The sequence below is a fragment of the Ostrinia nubilalis genome, chromosome 22, assembly GCF_963855985.1.
Source record: "Ostrinia nubilalis chromosome 22, ilOstNubi1.1, whole genome shotgun sequence".
Lineage (NCBI taxonomy): Eukaryota > Metazoa > Arthropoda > Insecta > Lepidoptera > Crambidae > Ostrinia > Ostrinia nubilalis.
Window position 1 is genome coordinate 8,170,772 of NC_087109.1, and position 21,453 is coordinate 8,192,224.

The 21,453-nt window shown below is 36.9% G+C and overlaps 1 protein-coding gene across 1 annotated transcript in view; it reads right to left on the minus strand.

Annotated features, from left to right (window-relative positions):
• LOC135082783 (anillin) overlaps positions 1-21,453 on the minus strand; it is a 62,112-nt gene that overhangs the window by 33,242 nt on the left and 7,417 nt on the right. Inside the window, exon 7 of the mRNA XM_063977547.1 lies at positions 12,916-13,516. Coding sequence (XP_063833617.1) covers positions 12,916-13,516 — 601 coding nt within the window. The remainder of the gene's footprint in view (positions 1-12,915; positions 13,517-21,453) is intronic.

The window sequence follows — 21,453 nt, forward strand, 5'->3', positions numbered from 1 at the left end:
TTATGCTCCATCAAAACCTTTTTCTACACTAATAATAAAGAGGAAAGATTTATTTGTTTGTATTGAATAGGCTCAAAAATTGATTGATTTGAAAAATTCTTTCACCATTAGAATCCTACATTATTTCTGATGAACATAGGCGGTACGAAGTTCGCCGGGTCAACTAGTAGTTAGATAAATATCAGGCCCTTTGAGTAAAATCGTTAAAAAGTAAATAAACCAAGTAAAGAGACGGGTTTTGGTAAAGAACTGCCGATTCGATGATCGCTAGTTCAAACCCAGTCTATCACTGAAATATTTGGTATAACATTATTTAGCTTACTTATAACAATTTCTTGAAGTATTTATGTTTTTTTTATGCATAACAAGGCAGGTACCTATTTGACCTTAAAATTCCGTCATAGCTTTACTAGTATTTTTCAGATATTCGCAATAAAAACCAGTTTTCAAGTATAGAATAGAAGAATAACATGCATAATAATCCATTTTGACCTTGCTACTCCTTTGGCGGTAGATTTGACCTATTCTTTTAATGTAAAGACGGCTTGTCAAGCTCAACACTGTGAATCTTATGTATTTGAAATAAGAGCTGCTTTTCTACTTAAATAAATAGTCTGATGTGCTGTACATGAAATTAAGAGGATATAATCTAGTATTATTTCAGTTATTACCAATAAAAACTAGATATCCAGTGAATACCAGTACCAATTGAAACATATAGCAGTTTAATGGAATAATGAACATTTTATTAATCCAATTCGACCTCGGACTACATTGGGAGGTGAATTTGACCTAGGTATTCTTGTATCATTTAAATTTATAGTAAGATAGCAGACATATTGCATTGTAGATACAAGATGGCAGATGTATTGTATGTAATGTAAGCGGTAGTATGTACAATATCTGTACCTACAAAATCCGTAACTATACTGTTTATGTTTGTTTTGTGATTAGTATAGTAATACTAAGGTTCACATTGAGTAATAATGGAGAGCTTCATAAGTAGCTTATGGCAGTTTATTAAGAAACCATGAATTTGAAATGCAGTCTAGGATGGTACATACTACCTACCTGCCCTGTAAATGCTTCTAACTCACTCTGATTTAGTATTCGGGAAAGAGAGCAAGTATAGTGTGTGTGTATTTTGGCAAATCTGCTTGAATCAATTTCATTAGAGAGATAGAGATAATCTTTTTATTTTCTTTAATTTCAGTTACATATTTTACATTGTTTTAAAAGGTTATTTAACCAAAAAAAACTACTGTTTCGCAATCGAGTAGGTAGATAGGATAGGATCTATAATTTATGAAAGTTCATAATTAACTGAAATTAAACACGATCGATTCAGCTTTCGGTGAAAGCAATGTCAGCCAAATCAATCTATTGTTTGACGAGGTACAGTCAGCATCAAATAGTTCGTGACACCTAAAGTTTCCAATAAGTTGATAACACAACCTTATTCCAATTGTAACAAAGACGTGTTGCGAACTTATATGCTACTTCGAGTGTCACGAATTATATGACGCTGACTGTACATGTTGTAATTTTCCTAGATTTGCGTGATGCAATCAAACTGTTTATTATTCCGTTAAAACAATCAATACCTAAGTATCGTGTAGTTTACATTATGATGCATTGACCACGAATGGATTTTGAGGTAAATGCAATTAATTAACCCCCAAATGGGCTTCATAAACTCATACTCATTGTTATTTTTTCCAAATAAAATAAAATCTATAACACTAATTCTAATGCAATCGTCATCTGATTAATTCGGAATAATGAAGTATTGGCATAACTTAACATTTATTTAATAACTTTGTTAACAAACAACATCAATTAATCCCATTAATAAATAATATAACATACGTGATAGAATACCAATAAAAAAATCAAATGTCAATACAGAAATTACATTATTCAAAGAACCGAAAATGTCAACTTATGCATTTACTTACATTAATACAAATGTAAAACTAAAAAATCTGCGCTTTAAAGCTTCATCACCTTGAAAGCTTAACTTCTCTATTTAGAATCCCTAGCTTTTGTCAGAGGTTTAGCTTGGATTTCAGTATGTCTTTTATATAAAAATAAATACCTAGCTATTGCGAGAAGAGAAGAAAAACAAACATCCATCAATCCTCACAAACTTTCACATCAATATCGTTTCAGCTCGGAATGACAACTTCTCAAAATGACAACCGGGGCGCAAAATGTCCACTTCTCGAAATGACAACTTCTTAAAATGTCAACTTCGCTAAAAGACAACTTCTCATAATGTCTATTTATTTCTCACAATGACAAATTCGCATTTGGTCTACTTCGCATAATGTTAACTACTTGTTGATATTTTATTTTCATTATTTCTAGAGTTCTAGTTCTTCTAGAGTTGTCATTATGTAAAGTTGACCAAATGCGAATTTGTCATTGTGAGAAATAGACATTATTAGAAGTTGTATTTTAGCAAAGTTGACATTTTAAGAAGTTGTCATTTCGAGAAGTGGACATTTTGCACCCCGGTTGTCATTTTGAGAAATTGTCATTACAAGCTGAAACGATCAATGTTAGTAGGATAAGAGCTTTCAATAAAGCTTAACTGCAAAAAATAAGCTTCTCCTTACGTGCTTTATCCTTAGGGCAAAAAGCAACAGTAGTCGTTGAAGCTTTATAAGGAAACTTGTCCACGTTAAGTATAGGATTTTAAAGCCAGTTAGATAAAACCAGACGGTTGTACAACTTCCTTAAAGTTAAGTTTTAAATCTGGTTTGTGTGCTCTAGACTCCGTAAGAGACTTTATTATAATTTTTTTATGTAACTAACAAGGAGAAATATGGGAATATCAAGCCCTCCTAACCCGTCTGTCCAGTGTGAGAGATTATAGTCAGTCCTTCATTGTATCTGGTAAATTATTTTAGTTTATTTTTGTTCTCAAGTAAGTGACAATGTTTTTATTGAGAAATAAAGAATCTTTAAACATTAAATTACAGGGTCGTCCTTCTGCAGTGGACAATAACCTGATGATGATGTTGACAATCCTACTTAATACTATAAATGCGAAAGTTTGTGTGGATGTCTGGATGTTTATTACTCTTTCACGCAAAAACTACTGAACGGATTTTGTTGAAACTTTACAGTATTATTGTTTATAACCCAGATTAACATATAGGCTATAAATTTATGTCGATATGTGAAAAACTAAATTTCAATAAATAAATAAGACGTGGCTAAAAAGCGCCATCTATCGTCATTGGTTAAAAACTACAGCGCTCAAAAAATTTTGACGTTCGTAAATATTCATGCGGGGGAAGCTGTGAAACGCCATCTATCAAGATCATTAGTAAATAATAGGTACTGGGACACGTGGGCGTGGGTTCGATTCCCAATAAGGACAATTTAGAGTGTTAAATCACTTTGTTTATTTCTTCCTAGGACAATGGGCTTGAATCAACCTAATGGTCCGAAAAAGAAATAAGACTCCGTACTTCGCAAGGCATGTTAAGCCGTCAATCCACCATATGCTACTACCACTCACATGATAGAAGAAGTTGATAATTACGTGGAGCTGTAGACATGTGGTTAACTGCCTGTCGAAACAACAGTTCCGCGGGTTACACAGGGTGCAAGTTTGTGAGATTAGGACAAGTATTTAATCCCGGATTCGTTTTCGTTCTGATTCTTGTTTCGAGTGTTCCAGTGTCTTGGTTCACGGTCCAACCCCAGTAGTAACTGGACCCACTCTAAGGAAAGAAGATTTAACAATACAATCCAGCGACTTGGCCCGTGGCGTGGACCAAGCTAAAAGTGGGCCAAGTTACTGGAACTCTTTGTTTCGTATGATTGAATAATTCAGAGCAATTAAACATCAATTTGGTATTTTGGTTATCTACGTAAGTTTTATTACTATTAATATTATGACGTATTAAGTGCGGGTCGGAAGAGTCTATTGGTAGTTAGATGTTTTTGATGACCGCAATAATTAGAGGCGGGGAGTGTTTAATTGAGCCTTTGTATCGCTTCCGTGTTTGATGATGAGTTATTTTAGTCCTATATGTTTGTTATACTTTATTATAAAAATAACTTTGAAACGGGAGAATAATAAAATTTTGAAATGTTTAATTTATAATGCCCTAAATTGATTTTCTAGTTGATCACAATTTAAAAAAAATACTATAATTCTATATCATAAATAGATATTATCTAGAGAAATCTTTATTTTAAGCCGAATGCCGAATATTATACAGAAAAAATTTTTTCATCGAGATGTTTTCGGTGTTAGTCATACAAATCAAATACGTAAGTAATTAGTGAATACTATTTTTTGTACTTAGATAAATAAATCGGTATTAAATAAGTATCTTGGCCCAATATTAAAAAGAAAAAGGAATTAGTGGTTGCTATAAGAGGTGTTTTTTTTTATTTCTACAGTGTTAAGTTTTCATTTAATATTAGTTGCAATTTCGCGCTTATCTCAGGATGTCTTGCAATTACGGTGCGCGTGATTGCGGCACATTGTTCACGACAGATTGACACCATCCAACATTTAGTTTAAAACAATGCCTTATTATCTTTCGCTTGCAAAATGTACCTACAATTGCGCAAAAAACCAGTGTCGTTAACAGTACTTAGAGAATATTTAAAAAAAAATAGATTAAAAAAAACTACTTACAGATTACAGACTGAAAAGTCTCGTGCAAAAATCCAACACTATCAGTTTGGTATTTCAAATTCAAAAAATATCCAAAGAAGTGTTTATCACTGCGCTCACGGGCACGACACGACCACTGGCCACAAACCGCGATTTAGAAAAAGAACAAATAAGTCCGATAGCGCAGGCTGCGCGCGCGCCGAATGCTACGGGTATAGTCGCGGATGGCCAACCGTAGGTCCACCTCCACTGAACTCTCAATAGTGATCGCTTCCGAGCAGGGCTGCCACTTGCCTTCCGTCCGGGTTTCCCCAGATTGGTTTTATTGGTCTAGCGGATGAGTCAGTGCCTGAGGTATGGGAGCGGCAAGTGAGGGTGATTTTGTGACGTCAAACGTCAGCGAGCCTTCAGATGAGCTTCAGACTTATGCGCTAGACCTGTAGTTTAAAGGGCGTCCGGGACCGTCCAGGCGACGGATTTTGATAATATGGGTTTAAGCATTTCAAGTCATAAGCCGCCGGATGACGCGACAATGATGTACCGAATCGCTAGATTCAAGATGATTTATGAAATTTAAAACTATTTTTTATTAAACTAAGTTTAAAAAACCTTGTGGAACATATCTGGGTCCGGGGTTTTACGCGTGTTACCTCATCTGCGAATTTGAAAGACGGCAACCCTACTTCCGAGTCCCACGCCTCCAGCAGTCGCAAACCTTTTGTTGCGATGTCACGCGCCATAGAACACCGCTCGATACTTTTCAGAACAGCTGTTTGTCTGTCCGATGGTTGAGTGGACACGTGATAGCCTATTAATTTCATGAGTTACTGCTTTTTGATTTTTCGCATTTTCTTTTTTAACACGCCTTTAAGAAAATAATTAGAAAAGGCTGGTAACGAGCAAGATACTGGTTCAATTTTAAAAAAGAACTAAGGCCTAATATCTGTACTGCAGTCCAATACATCTAAAATCCTAAACTACTGACCGAACTTCAATGAATTTTAGCATATGTGATACTTAGATGGTCATGGTATATGCGAGAAGGAATTGGATTAGTTGCAAAAGTCTTGATTGACTGGTTTAATTTACCCATACTCGTATGCGTTAGACATTCTGTGTCAGTCCGAAATCTACATAGGAAAAGTCGCGGGCAGAAGCAAGTAAGGTATTTTTTTATACTCTATAAAGTTTGTATTTATATCCGGTCATAGACTCTATTTATAAAGGGTTTTTTACGTCAAACTATTTCAACTTATAACGCATTTTTTTAATCACCAAAAACACGTCACGTATTGTTGTTTTTACTACGTCGCGCGTGACTCCATCAGCGTGTACTCGCGTAGTAAAGTTTGTAAAGGGCACAAAAACCCTTTTAGTAGCGCCAAGGTTGCCCACTCCTGGCCCGCTAGCCTTGATGAGTTCGAGTTTTAATGATGTCACTTTACTCAATTTCGGTAGCGCGGTTACTTGTGATTATCTCATCTATTTTGGCAGTGTAATGATTATTGTCAATAATAATGTTTTGATCTCTAATAAGTACAAAAATATCAAATTTTGTAACTTATTAATCATAGAAGTGCTAAATACAACAAATAATTACTCAGGTTGATTCACCATTGGAAACTGATTAATTAATCAAACAAATGAAAACAAAAATACCTGTTATTCGTTTGCCTGATTTGTCATTGGATATACCTACGCAGTTACTGCTGAACCTATTTTGATGAATTCTGAGACAGTACGAGAGGGGACCGTAAGAAACTACGTCATTTAATACTAAGTTATGCTCCATGGGCTCCATGGCACACGTTCAGAAAAGTTGTACTAAGCTTGGAACAATTAATTAATTAACTCAGATTTCCGAAACCCACGTGGATGAAGCCGCTTTGCAAAAGCTAGAAAGAAACCCAATAAAATTAAAAAAAATATCTGGTAAAGGAAAGTTAGGAAATGCTTTCAAGAGAATGAGTAGGGAGTAGGTAATTGGATGACATTTTACAAAATAGGGTCACCATATCTCGTTAGTCGTCACCGTAATAACTACGCGAGTCGAATAGCGACAGTATAGCAGTAGTATGGCAAAATGATATGTCATTGCGCCGGTGAAACGCTGCTAATGATCCGTCTTGTTGGAGTTTCGTTGGAAATTACAATACGAAAGTTTTGTTGGTATAATTTGGGAAACGTTATAAGGAAACATTACGCATATTGAAAATAGAAGAGGTTACGAAGGGAATAAGAGGAAAAGCAATCTACTGACTACGCACGTTTGCTTCTTCTATGTTACCTACTGTAAGCTTCAACTGTTTTTATATTACTTGTACTTATCAGAGAATGATATTTCAATGATGAAAAAACCAGTGTAAATGTAAACACAGACTCGGTTGTTATCGTGGTCCAGCAGTGGACGACATTTCTCTGAAACGAACGAACTAACGAAACACAGACTAGGTATAAGATCTACTGCACAATACAATACTAATTTTATTTTATCTTTCTTTCATGATCAGGTAGAGAGAGAGAGAGAGAAAGAGCCAAACCGAATTATATCAAATTGGCGCCAGGTTTAGACTTTTTCTAGAAAAAATGAATTTATTTATACACGTATAAAAAGAGCGATTCGCTTTGTGAATGATTGTTTACTGATGCGTAAAATTTTACAGCACATAATCATACACGTGAGTGCATTAAACTATATTGCACTATACTCATATGCTTTTAGAGAAGCAAACAGAAGCTAATGATAGTAGTTAAACACCATCCCAGGGTTAAAACAATTATAAACTGTGCCGGAAGTTTAACTATTAATGTAATGACCAGTATTTTTAATGTAACAAAGTGTAATTTTCTATTTCGCAGCTGCCTGAAGGGATGTAAAGGGCAGGTGCTTTAAACGCCCGGTTAAGACTTATATTTTAGTCCATATAAGCATTTTATGTGTATTGTTTTGAGAACGTCTTGCAAGTAGTTAATAAAATGATTATGCACACACAAGTTAATTGTAATGAGACGTAATTTGTAAGTGTACCTTTATTACACGACTGCGCCAGAAGGAGGGTTATGTTTTTTACTTCAGTGCCTATAATTGCAGACATTGAAGTATTCGTTAAAATCGAAAAAGTTGCCATTTTACAGCTAAAAGTTTTAGCTATTATGTTGAAATTGTTAACGAAAACAAACATGTTATAAGTATATTTAAACAACCAAACTTCCCAATTCATTTTCAATTATAAAGCAGTTAAACGCTTTTTCAAAACTGTTCAAAGAACACCAATTTCCCAATTTTGCTCGGTTCTCCGAGTGAACGATTGTCTGTTCAACTTTCCCCTGTCATCAGATCGGTCCGAAGTGTGAGCCGAAGATTCGTTCCGTCGGGGCCTAGTTTGGCCATTTGGCCCAATACTGCAGTTTAGAAAGTGCTTTATGCATTTGACAATACATAATGTGGGTTGCCAGCTCATTTTAGAAGAAATGAAGGAAAAAAATACATACACCCGAACATAGAACCTCCTCCTTTTTTTATTCGGTTAAAAAGGGAGACTTAACGTCAAGAATAATGCAAATCCGCGTAACTAGCTTTGGATAGTAGCGCGTATCTGCACTACAACTAATTTTAATATCAGAATCCTGCATAGTAATCAAGAATTTATCAAGAGTTTTTCAAGAAATGCAGAATCTTATACAGGCCTAATTTGTCAGATACGCGGTGTTATGCAATGCTATTTAAAATACCCGGATTGATTAATTATAAGTTTATTTTAGACATGCCCTTGTCATCAAGGGCTATTGGAAAGTTAACAAACTAATATTTACAATCTTAATCATCATTAACAGGTCATTTAGTCACCACAAGTCAGTTTACTAAAGGCAATCCAAGCAAACCAAAAATCTTTTGGTGAAATGGTAGATTCACCATTTTAGTACATTTCAGTCTTCAATAATTATAATTTCAAAGGACTTTCAGCTTCAAGGGTTAAGCGCATTTAGCATATCGGCTTCCTTGACCATAATCGGTGTTCGCGAAGACAATAGCAGCGTATTTGCATTTCCAACTATTTCGATTACTGGCAGCATTGTGTTGTAAATGAGCTAGACTCATCTCGTAAAGGCTGGAGTTATGGCTGAAACCGTAAGGCCATTTGTCATCTTTGGTATGTTGAAAATGCGCGTGTGGCTGCCTTTCGTTGGAAACTTGGAAGCGTGGTTTGCGACTTTGTGAGAACGACACAAATTCGTATTGTTATTTTTGTAGCTTATAATGTTACTTGGAAAAAGACTTGCTTTTCTTGTTTGTAAGCTTAATGTGTTAATTTATATTACTGCTCATTTTTGAGGCTAAAGTGATACTTAGGCTGTACCAAAGAATATCTTGTGAAGTCTGTTGAAGAAACAGTGACGATTTGAATTTACGTTTTGTCTACTTTTTACTTCTTTAACTTTTGAAGATTAGACGTCCCAATGAAGTCTTCGTCAGCACTCAGACCCAATTTACAACAAATATTCAAGTGTTAACAATCTGTCGCGTTACTTGTAAATTTCTTCAAATCAAATCTGCACGAAGCCTTATGAGAACTGTGCCATTCCCCCATAAAAATTTGTTATTAACACGACCAGGTCACCCAGAACCTAGCTCAAACAATTAACTTCATACTGGTGCCGGCTTGCCCGTTATCAGTGACAACATCCTTTTAAGCGCATGTTAAGTTGGACTGTAAACATAAAAGTTTCATGACTTCGCGGTAATAACTGTTCGGCCACCAAAAAGTCGGCTGCGAGTAATTTTCAACCTATTTATGAGTCATGTAAGCAACGTGCGAATTTTAATACGGACTTAAAGGTTTGTATGGTAAAATTGCATTTGGGTCACAGCAGCCATGTACTTGCATCTTTAGTTGGAGGTAAGATAGCTAGTTGATTCCGGGCGAGCTTCCACCTTCCTTATCTTCGACTTATCATCACTTTCCATCAGGTGAGATGTAGGCCAAGAGCTTCCTTGTTGAGGATAAAAAAAACTCGTCGCATCTTTATGGTAGATATTACCTTCGTCTTTTAGCACTCTCTTTACAACGTTCCCCGTATTTTGGTGGATTTGTCACCCCTCTAGTTCAAAGCGAGATACATGTGGCCTAAGGTAAAAAAAGAGTAAACCCACACAAATGAAAAGGGGACATAGCTTTGCGTGTTAATTACGCAAAGTAAACGCAAATCAAGGATTACAGATAAACGACCGAATAAGTAACGATTGAAACATATTGCGCAATTTGAACTCGCATTTTGTAATTGCTTAATTTTTTCTTTTTGTTGCAAATAATACAACTTTCATCGGTTTTATTATCTTGCCGAAGGATTTTAAAATCTCTACATTTTCATCGATTAATATTATTGTTAGTATTACGAGTACGACACTAAAAAAGATATCATTGCTAACTTTTCTACTCGGAATAGGTATTAGCAATAAATAACACTAATTACCAAAGTAATTAATTATACGACAATAACTTAAATAAAACGCACTTCTGTTCTTAGAAAAACTCGTTCCAAAAGGGTCTTTAACATTAAATGAAAACAAATGAAGCATGCCATTTTAATTGGAAAAAACAATTTGATTTTAATGACCGCAAAAAGTTATTTAAAAAACATCGTTTTTAACTAACTAGAACACGATAATTCGAAAAATTATCAGGGGGTCTACTTCACTATGATATTTCCTATTAATATGAAAGCTTGTGCAAATGGATGGATGTTTGTTACTCTTTCAGGTTTAAACTAATTAACTGATTTAAATTAAATTTGATAGAGTTTAAAACCCGTAGAAAAATATGAGATATTTTTCTCAGTTTTAAAGGTGTCTCCCTTCACACGCGATGAAAATTTTCTGACAGGCTGAAATCGACTTGAGCACAGCCGCAGACAAAAACTAGTTGGTATAATATTCGGCTTCATCCATCTTAAATGCGATCATGTGTAAAAGAGATGAAAGCCGATACATCAAAATTTCATCGCACAGAAGAATCTTAGCTCTAATTCTAAACTATGCTCAATATAGCGGTTAAAGGCACCCAAATTGGCACTTAGATTTGGTCACGTATAAAAAGAAACACAATCCACCAATTAGCATAGCTCTATATGTAGGGTTGCCATTCGTCCGGGTTTCCCCGGATTTGTCCTAGTTTAGAGGGCGTCCGAGGAGCATCCGGGAGGTTTTTATTTATTGTCCGGGTATAAAAAAAAACCTGCTGACATATCAGGGTTCTGGGCTCCAAAATCCGGGGTTTTCACGCGTCTTGTCCTGGTTGCCAAATTTTAGAGATGGCAACCCTATCTATATGTGCTACGCCGTTATAACACACATTAATTATGAAGTCTGAGAATGTGTGCCGATAAAAAGCTAATATCAATAATTCAGAACCTGATTTAAGATTACATCTCCAGGTTTAGTGCTAGCGACATAATGGGAGTTTGATGCAGCAGTTTCACATCACTCTAAAACTCTATCTCCATCTTCTTTTCCCTAGCCCTATTTCCCATTATTTGGGGTCGGCTCTCCTTCTAAAGCACCAGGACAGTCTGGGTTGTCGAATTTTTTGTGTGGTCACGCTCTAAGTCCTTGGCCACCGTGGACTTCCAGATAGAGAAAACTTTATACACAAAAATGTCTGAACATTTCACAATGCCAAAAGCAGTGTTTAAAAGACTTACCGTCACTCAAGATAGGTACTTATATTCCATTAAGATCTGACTTAAATATTGAATCTATGATTCACTCTTGCAAAAGAGTGAGTGATTCTGTCCTGTAATTATCCAAATATTGAAATTCAACCAATACCTAATAAATTTATAGAGATCAAGACTGAGTAGAGTTTTAACCTTTGTTTTGGAGAAAAATCTGACAGACGGAGACTTTGTTTTATACTATGTTGTGATAAAGAAGCAAGTACTTCATTCCTCATGTATGTGAAGTAACCCTACTGTCATGCGGTCCAATACTGTGTTATTGAATAAACTGGTCTCTTTGGAGCAGACATTAAGATTCATAATTTCAAACCTAGACCTCTGGACAGTCGTGACTGGTACTAGATTCATAAATTTTGGATGACCTTTTGCAATTTTAATATACATGCTGGTTAAAAATGACAACTCTAAAGGTCAAAATCGTTTGCATTAATTTCGAAAATCAAATGCATCAATATTAAACTCTAAAATAATCATATGGCCTTAGAAGAATAGTAATATGTTGCGACAAAATCACAAGAACTGCATTATTTAGATTTTATTATTGAAAAGGTGTAGATTCTTTATTGATATTAATCGTTAGTCTGGTAACTATTTTGGAATCATTTTTGTCTGTTGGAAGTTCAATGGAGTTGTTTTATTTTCAAGTTTTTATCAAATATTGTATTTCCTGGAATTGACTTTCTACTTTTAAACAAGTTTTCACGTTGAAAGTGATTTTAAAGGTCAATCGAATTAATTTCCCTTCCGAATACAAGCCTGATTTCTGTACAAATCTTGGATTGGTATTTATAATATCCGTAAACAATTAAGCAACCGCCGTATCTTGTAACCCGTGCAATGGTTCCGGTCTAATGGAGATCGTTGCGATTTGCACTGGACCAAGACACTAGTGCACAGATATTTGTGGATTTTTCTTTCCTATACTTTGATTGGCAGGCAACACAGCACCAGATGTTATGCTGATTATGGAAAATTTACAGTGATTAAACTTGTTACTTATCGTGTTTGGGTTTCTTAATATGCTTCTAAACACCATTAATGAGTTTTTAGTTTAAACACTTTAGCCGGGATAAAAATTTGGATTCACCTAGTTCTCGCCTAACAGTGAACAACACCCATACCAAGTTGTTGATTTTGAGGAAAATTGTATGTAATGTTATTGAATATTCGTCTTTATTAAGCTGGTGCAGAGGTCATGTTAAGTAGGGTAAGTAACCAGTACTTATTGACATTTAGGTGTATTGTAGTTTCGGATTGAATAATACGATTCTGAGTCACTGTTATTTACTGTGAAATGAGCACAACAAAACATTCAGGGGAAAATCATTGTCATTTGTGGCGAGATCTACCTATTTAATATGAACTCACGTAACCTTTAAAAATATTATTTGTAATATAATAAACTCGTCCGAATCGGTTACAGACCATAAACAGAACATAATCGCTGTGCATACAATACCCGGTGTAACCCGAAAGCATACGTTTTTAAAGTTTCACAGTTGGACTACTATAAATAGAAAACAAACAAAACTTACCTTTATTGTCGCCGTGCAGGGTTTTGGCCGAGGGTGCCATGCCGAAGGGCGCCTTGGGCACTATAGCGGCGCCCTTGTTTTTTTCGAACAGCGCTTTGCGTTCGCGTAAAGACATTTCGGCGGGGTCCTTATTCCTCGGGCTGCCCGCTTCGAACATGGCAGCTCTGGACAACACTGAGCTTCTGTCAACATTCCCATTCAGCTTGGGCGCGATTCTCTTAGCCGCGGGCGAGCCCTTCTCGGCCGCCGGTTTTTGATCAGCCGGCTCCGGCTTTGTTTGTATACAATCGCTTGCGTCATCGCTTTCTTGTTCTGCCTGTGCGGCGTTGTTCTCTTTGTCTTTATCCTCGTCGTCGCCGAGCTGGTTCTTGCTGGGCGGCGTGGGAGCCCTGTATTTCTTGAGCGAGGGTTTTTTAGTCACCGTCGCGGCGACCGGCGGCGCGCTGGCTACCATTGCGGCCATGTTGGGGGCTGGAGCGGCACTGGGGGTTGTCGATGCGCGCTTCGGCTCCTGTCGGGCGGGATCGGCGTTTTCCGTCGCGGTAAAGTCGTACACCAGCCGCGATTTGCCGGCGGAGACTCGCCGGTAGCCCTCGCCCTCCTACGATTGGACAAAGGCGGCGAGTGGCGCGGGGTGAGCACGTGCGTGCATTCCGTGTACTGACACGGCGCGGGTTAGTGGGAACGGTCGAACTGGGTTATAGCGGTTGGGGGGTTAACGGCGAAGTTGCATCATAGATTACGCAAGGTTAATGACGTTGTAAGAGAAAAAAAGATTGAATGCGCGAGCGAATGGTGCGATGGGTGATTCCGTTATCGTGCCGCGTATTGTTTACGGCGAGGCTGCGCGTGAGTCGCGCCTGACGTCGCCCAAACAACTGCGGGATCGCGCCGGCCACACGTGCGGGAAACCAGTACGTAATTATATTTTGACTCGCAAACGTGTCGTCACAGCGTTTTGCAACCAGCTGCACGCTAATTACTATCATCGGCGATTAGATGACTTGACGTTTAGGTCCCAACAAGAAGATATCGGTTGACAGGTGGCAATAACAATACAGTTGTCTGTCAAAGATTATAATGAGAATAAGCGGCGTATAATACGGTTATTGAAAACGAAAGTTGACCAGCTTTGTTATTGTAAAAGAACAGCACAGCCAAACTGACAAAAACCGAGCGACTGAAACGTTCAGGCCATTTCAAAAGTGAAAACTTAAAACAAAGAGGACATGGCTGTCATCGCTCACAATAAAAATGAGATCCTGTGCTTTGATGATTTTACATCTTTCATAATAACTTTATGGGCATAAAAACTGCTCAAAAATAACACATCTAATTCTATGTATAAAAAAACTAGACGATGTCAATACCATGATAGCAATGACCGCCGAATTGAGCAGTTACTGCTTGACGCAAGGTCGAGAGGCGCTAAGTGTAGTATAATTACGCATAGTTTAAAGTTTGATGCACAACGTTGAGCAATAAGACATGGCCCTTGGAAAAAACATTGTAACTGTTGTAGACCTTTCGTCAGATTAACCTGAAGTTCGGTAAAGGGCTTAAAGTTAAAGAAACTTATTGTAACTTTATGATAATATGATATTAGGAGAAAGATTATGATTGTTTGTTTGAATTGAATATTCTCCGACTCCGAAACAACTGGATCGATTTGAAAAATTATTTACCCATAAGAATTCTTACTATCTCTAATTAACATAGACTCTGGGAATATGGATGGATAAAGAAATTCTGAGACAGACAAAAATTAACGCGGGCGAAGCCACTGGAAAAAGTTAGTTTATATGATAAAACAAAATATTCTAAACATAAATTATGTCTTCAACATTATGTTAGGAGTAGGGTCTGTAGATGCTTATTATAAGGGCCCAAACACACCCAAATTGAATTAAGCCTATTAACCAATTGTCTACTTAAAACATTGGACCAACGAAATGGTGATAGACATACCCTTTCCACGATGTCAATGACACTAATCTTCTGACAACAGCTTATTAAAATATGGACTTTGAAATACAAGATGTTATTTCAAAATGTAGGTACAAATGTCTATGACAACAAATTAAACATCCTAGCACTATTTGTACAGTCACCGTCAAATAGTTCGTGACACCCAAAAAAGCCAAAAAGTTCGCAACACGTCTTTAGTAACAAAGACGTGTAGCCAAAAAGTTCACTTTTTGCCCATTTTGGGTGTCACGAACCGTTACGACGCTATCTGTACCAACAAAAACAATAACTAAAATATCCTAAGACCTGAGATAAGCTCGAGCAAAAGCACTTAGAGATCGCTAATGACGTTTATAATTAGATCGTACGACCTATCTTTACATGTAAATAATGTCGCGTCGAGTGGCGGCGGTGGGTCTGCATGGAACTGCATGTTATATCAAGAGCGTACGGTGTATAATATGTCAACGTGAAATTGTGAACTTTGTCAGTTTATAACGCGTTAGATTGTAAACTAACAGTGGGTTAGGTTAGGTTACATTGTAATTTAACTACGTCAGATTATAATCTGACGGAATTCACAATATTACGGTACGATACACCGCATACAGGCTGTCAGGTTGAAGCTAGTGCCAAGACTTCTAAAGGGTTTTTCATATTATCAGAATCAGTAAGTGTTGTCATTGTCATTTGGACATAATTATTTCCTTTACAAAAGCTTGAATAATTGTGTCAGATAGGACTTAATTGACGATTGACGCAGCCTTTATTTGAGATCTAGAAAACCAAGAACACACAATAAAGATTTCCATTTGAATCTTTTGGGCGGGTACTACTACTATATGTATGTAGCACATTACGTTTTTGACGGCTCAGATAGTGTTAAATTACACAACAAGCCAGAACCAATTAATCAGTTGCATTTTTTGTCTCACACCGTCAGTAATCCGCCGCCTGGACATACACTATTCACACAATCGGTTGTGTTACGGCCTCAGTTCATCGCACCAGCAATCGGGTCGATCAATCTCATTTGACCGGATAAAAACTCTGGATAGAGATACTTTTGAACCGGTAACCGGTGCGAAAAAAGTCGGTTCAACAAACTACAACCTTGTTTAATCCGAGAGTACTGTACCTGAAGCACGAACAACTCTCGTAACCGCAGAGCTGTAGTTGAAATTACGACGGATCGTTTATTGCCACAAGAGAAAATAATTCTGTTATTTGCTTATCTAGACGATAAAAAGATATCTGTCGACAACACTAGCTTTTGTTACGAACTTAATAGTTTTATTTTTTAAATTATTTAGGCAAAATTTGTTTACAATCTGTTTTACGATTGCTATACGATTACGCGAGTTCGTGTTTGGGGGTGCTGACGTTGCTTCGTAAGGTAAGTACATAAAGATGCTTTCAAACATGGTTGGTTATGTTGTCGTGATGCTGCACGACAATGACGCAACAAAAAATGGCGACACGAGAGGCGGAGGCGAATCCATGACGATGATAAAACGTGATATAATGGCTTCTCCACTGTTTACTTGTAGAACCAATTTTCGACGGATGCTTGACCTATTTTTCAACGTAATCACTATCGACTTAAAGTTGTTTTGGTCATCTAGCTAGATCGATCGACGCAATATTATGCGCTTTATGTATAGGCCTGATAAGTACTTCTTTATTTGATCTTTCGTTTCAGCCAAATGACATCCACTGCTGGACAAAGAGCTCCCCCAAGGATTGCCATAACGACCAGTCCTGCGCTGCCCGTATCCAAGTGCAGCGATTTTCACCAGATTGTCGATCCACCTAATGGGGATACTACGTCTTCCAGCCCGTGGTCGCCACTCAAGAACTATTCTGTCCCGGTGACCATCAGCTCTACGAGTTTGATCACAAAACGTACATAAGGCGGTTATCACACTGCACCACGCTCCGCCGCGGAGCGCGGGGCGACAGATTTAATCATTGTATGCAAGTCCCTCAGTTTGTACAGAAAACACGCGCGGCACTTCACACTGACAACGCGTCCGCGCGCGTGATTTTTTACATGAAAATCACGCGCTCCGCGGCGGAGCGCGGTGCAGTGTGATAACCGCCTAATTTAAAAATGAATCTAATGCAAGGTACTGTACACGTCAAAAAATACAACTTGAACTTAGTTCTTTGTATTGTCAACGTAAAAAATCTCTGAACAGAATATATTCTAAAAATTCTTGGAAAAAGCACAAATAAAAACTTTTTATACAGTTTTTTTTATCTAGCAACAACATTGACATAAAACCAGTCGATGTTATTGTAGGCCACTGAAATCGGACACTTTAAAAACAATGGCCGTGGGGCATATCGAGTTTCCGCGCACAGATGCATGGAACAGGATTTTGGTGACTGGAAAATATTATACTGATCATTAATTTTCACTTAACAAATTATTCTGCCGTAAGTGCCACACATTTTGACAGACTTCAGCAATGCCTCAACCGCCAAGAAATTAAAGAAACAAACATGTAAGCTAACCTTGAGTCCTACATTCATGTATGTAGAGTTACTATGGTATTCAGATGGAGTTCCTTCTTTTGATTTTTATTACAGTCCGCTTAAAAATGGCGGCTTGTCTCTTAAAATACTTAATTTGCACATCAAACGACTTGCGCCGGAGATAAGTGTACGCAAAACACTTAGATCTCTATCGTACCTACAGACATTTCGCGGTAAGTACCAGCAGGTCTACCCCGAAACGCTGTTTACGTAGTTTCGGGTCTATCTGTCACTGTCGCTCATGCTGTCATCTCGCTTTGCGTGAGAGGGATGGCTATTCGAAACTTCGGATAACGTTTTTCGGAGTACCCCCGCAGCGGTTCAGCCTGCCACGAAATGAGGAATTTCGCAAATAGATGTTAGCCCTATCCCTTCAGTTTAAGGTTCATAATCGACTGAGGAGCCAGGAGTGTAGGTACTACACAAATGACATTTTAAGCGCAGTGTCCACGCGAGATACGGTTTTAGATTGCACCCGGAACAGGCAGGTAGACGACACAGTTGAGTCGTCGAAATAGATGATGTCCATGTTATTGCATCATGGTTTGCTCAAGTTAGGGTTATCATAGAAATAGAAATAATTTTATTGACACAGAAATTATTTATAACAGTACGGGACAAAGAAATGGTACGTAACAAATACTGTTATTTATTATTTCCGAGTCATTAAATTGGTAAATACTGATAATCTATTTTGGTCAACGCGTGAATAAATAAGCAGATAAAAGTATCTTCAATCTTTGCTAAGGAGTTCTTAAAATATCTTTCGTCTTTTAACTAAGTTAACATTCGTGACAGATATTAACGTCGCTAGGTTGTGTGTACACTCTAGGGACTAAAATCATAAAATAAAAAAAACATAAGGCTTCTTCGATATCTTGAATTGAAAGTTTAATAAATCACATTTCAAGAAACCAAAAATATTAAACAACATTTCAATATCAGAAGCTTTTACTTCTTACAGGTGGCATCCCTAAACCTTGGCAGCTAAACTTTTGAACATGATTTGTAAATTAATCAACAACTAATAAACTCTTTAAACACTATCATAACATAATTTTGTGTCGCTGAGATGCATTTAAATAAGCCACGTTTCACATTAACGTTATTATGTCATCAATGGTTTCATTTTTAGAAAACTTTTGATGTTAATTCCATCCTTAAAACGACGCTACAACAAGCTAAAAGTTATGAATGATGTTTTATACAGTTGTAGTAGTAATAATTGCGATTTTACAATAATCCGACTAGATAAAGAAATTATATGAAAACTGGACAAAAAAGATACATTTATCACAAAGTTGACACTATTCTGTCATCGAGTGTGTATTTACGGTAGCATTAAGGTTATCGTCTTATAAAATGTGCGGCTGCTCACTTTCGGTAGCGCTCAGTAAACAAACCTGTCACTTTGCTAAGTGCTACTAGTAGCGCCTCTTTTTTGTGAAAGAAAAGAGGCGTGTAAAGTTATTTAAAAGGGACTCCCTAGTCCATTTTTCTAGATAGGGAGAGAAGTATGTACTTCAAAAGTTATCCCAGTGCCCTTAAAATTCATAAATTCATTTTATTTTTGCAAATCACTTGGACGTGCAGTATTAACCTGCTTCAGGAAAATAAATGGACCAGTGCTGAGAAGAAGCAGCGCAAGAAACTCAGTCACTATTGTCAGAAATAATAATTTTAGTATTTGGATTGTTGACAGATAAAAAAAAGCTCTTGATTGGCCTGAAATTATTGTCCTCTGGGTTTTTTTATAGTCTTCAAAATCTTCATTTAGTTTATTTTATTCATGACAACAGACACGGTTTTCAGAAACCACACTGATGATTTTCATACCTTTTGAATGACAATCATAACAACATAATAAAATCATACAATTTAACGGGTCGCGCGCCTGCGACAATAAAATCTTCATACAATGACTTCGTAATAACAGTTGATACACCTACATCTATTTGTGAGCACACCATAATGTTGGGTTATTTTTATAGTTCGAAATATCTGGGAGATAAGATAACCATACGCGTTATGGAGAACTGCCACTACAATGGACAAAGCCAGATTTTTTAAAATGATTTAAAGCACATAAGTACGATAAGGCAATTGCTTTAAAGACTTTTTTATACTCCGATTGATGAAACTATGTAAATGTTTTAATTAAAGTATCTACAAAGTATAAACGACGAAACATCAAGGTAAACACTGGCATATAAAGCATTTGTAATAGGTTATTTTGCAACAAAACAATCTAAAAAAATCACCCTACATTACTTGAGACTAAAAACTTGCTAAAGCTTTTACGCCGTTTATTTTATAACCAGAAATAAGCGTTGATTTTATATGCTTTTTAAAACGCATTGTGCTACTACAATAAATGTCCGAATGGAGTCACACAAAGGGTTTTTGGCAAACCAAAACAAAGGCCCACTCGAGTGCATGCGACGAAGTTATTATGAGATGAAATGCAGGAATAGGGTTGTCCCTTATGGTTGCCAAAGCCCTACACAAAATAATACAAATATTTACACCTTTTCAAACTTTTCTAGATTATTCTGTTTCTATTCTAGCCTATGTTTGGAAGTCAAATTAAATCCTACAAAGATATGATAATACAGCCTTTGAAATATAGCGAATTTAACGAAACCCCTGAATGTAGGTACTATTCTAGAAGAACTTAGCTTTTTCTAGTTGAAAGAAATAACTTTCAGAAAAACCCTGACCTTTCAAAGGGAGCACTACGCTACTACTGAAAGTACATTGACAAGAATCGACCTCAACAAATGCGAAGGATTGCGACCGCACCGATTTATCGATCTAATAAGAGGGGAAATTTTATATTGTTAAGAGCATAAGTTCAAAAAGCAAAAGTAGTTGACATTGACAGTCAACCCTAGTGACAAATGCGCAGGACTGCGCCCGCGCCGTTTTACGACGACCTTGAGCCGGAGTTTCGGGGCGCGGCCCTTTGAGTCGGCCCGACCACCCAGCCTCGAAGCCCTTAACTTGGCCATAAACCTCGGAATACCCGTAAAAACACCATGAGACGTTTATGGGACGTAAAGACAATGGCCAAGTACGTGTTACGTCACACACGAAATACAATAAATTAAGGATTGACACGTTTTGTGTGATACAAAATAGTGACCACTTTTAGTATCAGATTTCATTGAAGACTTGAAGACGCTTGGTCGTTAAGTCGTTATCCTAGAGAAGACCTTCAACTTTAAAAGACTTTTAAAAGCGATGAATAAAATAGTATTTAGTTTTAAGATCATTTATGCGTCAATAAATAAGTTCATCTGACTTAATTTCATCAACTGTAACAACTGCAAAAATAGAGAAACACGGGTATTTCGCGACAAATATCGCGTTGAGACCCGTGTTTCTCTATTTTAGTTGAAATGGAACGCGAAAGTTTTAAATCTTATATTCAACTGCAAAAATGTTTTTTTAAACAACTGAAATGTCAACACGTAATAATTCTTACGATATTAATTAAAAGAAAGCAAGAATGATAAGCATTAATTTAGTATTAATTGAAAATCATTAAGCAATTTAAGCTGTAAAAAAGTAATTGTGTTGTTCAGTCTGACTGACACAATGTGAGGCTGTTTTCGTATGTGTCAAATGCAACGGTATCGTTTGCATGGTTGCAAAATACGCGACTGCATACGCTGCATAATTAAATAATTATAAGTGCACTGGAACTTTGGCAGGAAAGGACACCGGCCAAAATGTTGGCGCACGTGTTTTTAGCTGACTAGGAACAAAATGTCGTAAGCGACAATTAAAAATTACATGACTTGTATTAGTATCAGGTCATCTATTATTTACTGCAGGAGCACGACCTTCTTTCTACAGATTATTTGGCTTGCACTTGGAGAAGCCTGGCATATAGAGTAACCGTTTTGTATGAAGATTTTGTTCTATTTGTAATTTGAAGCCTCATAGGGATATAAGATTTTCTAAAATCTGATTCTATTTACTTAGTATCAATTTTATTATTTCTTTCGACACATCGCCTTTTAC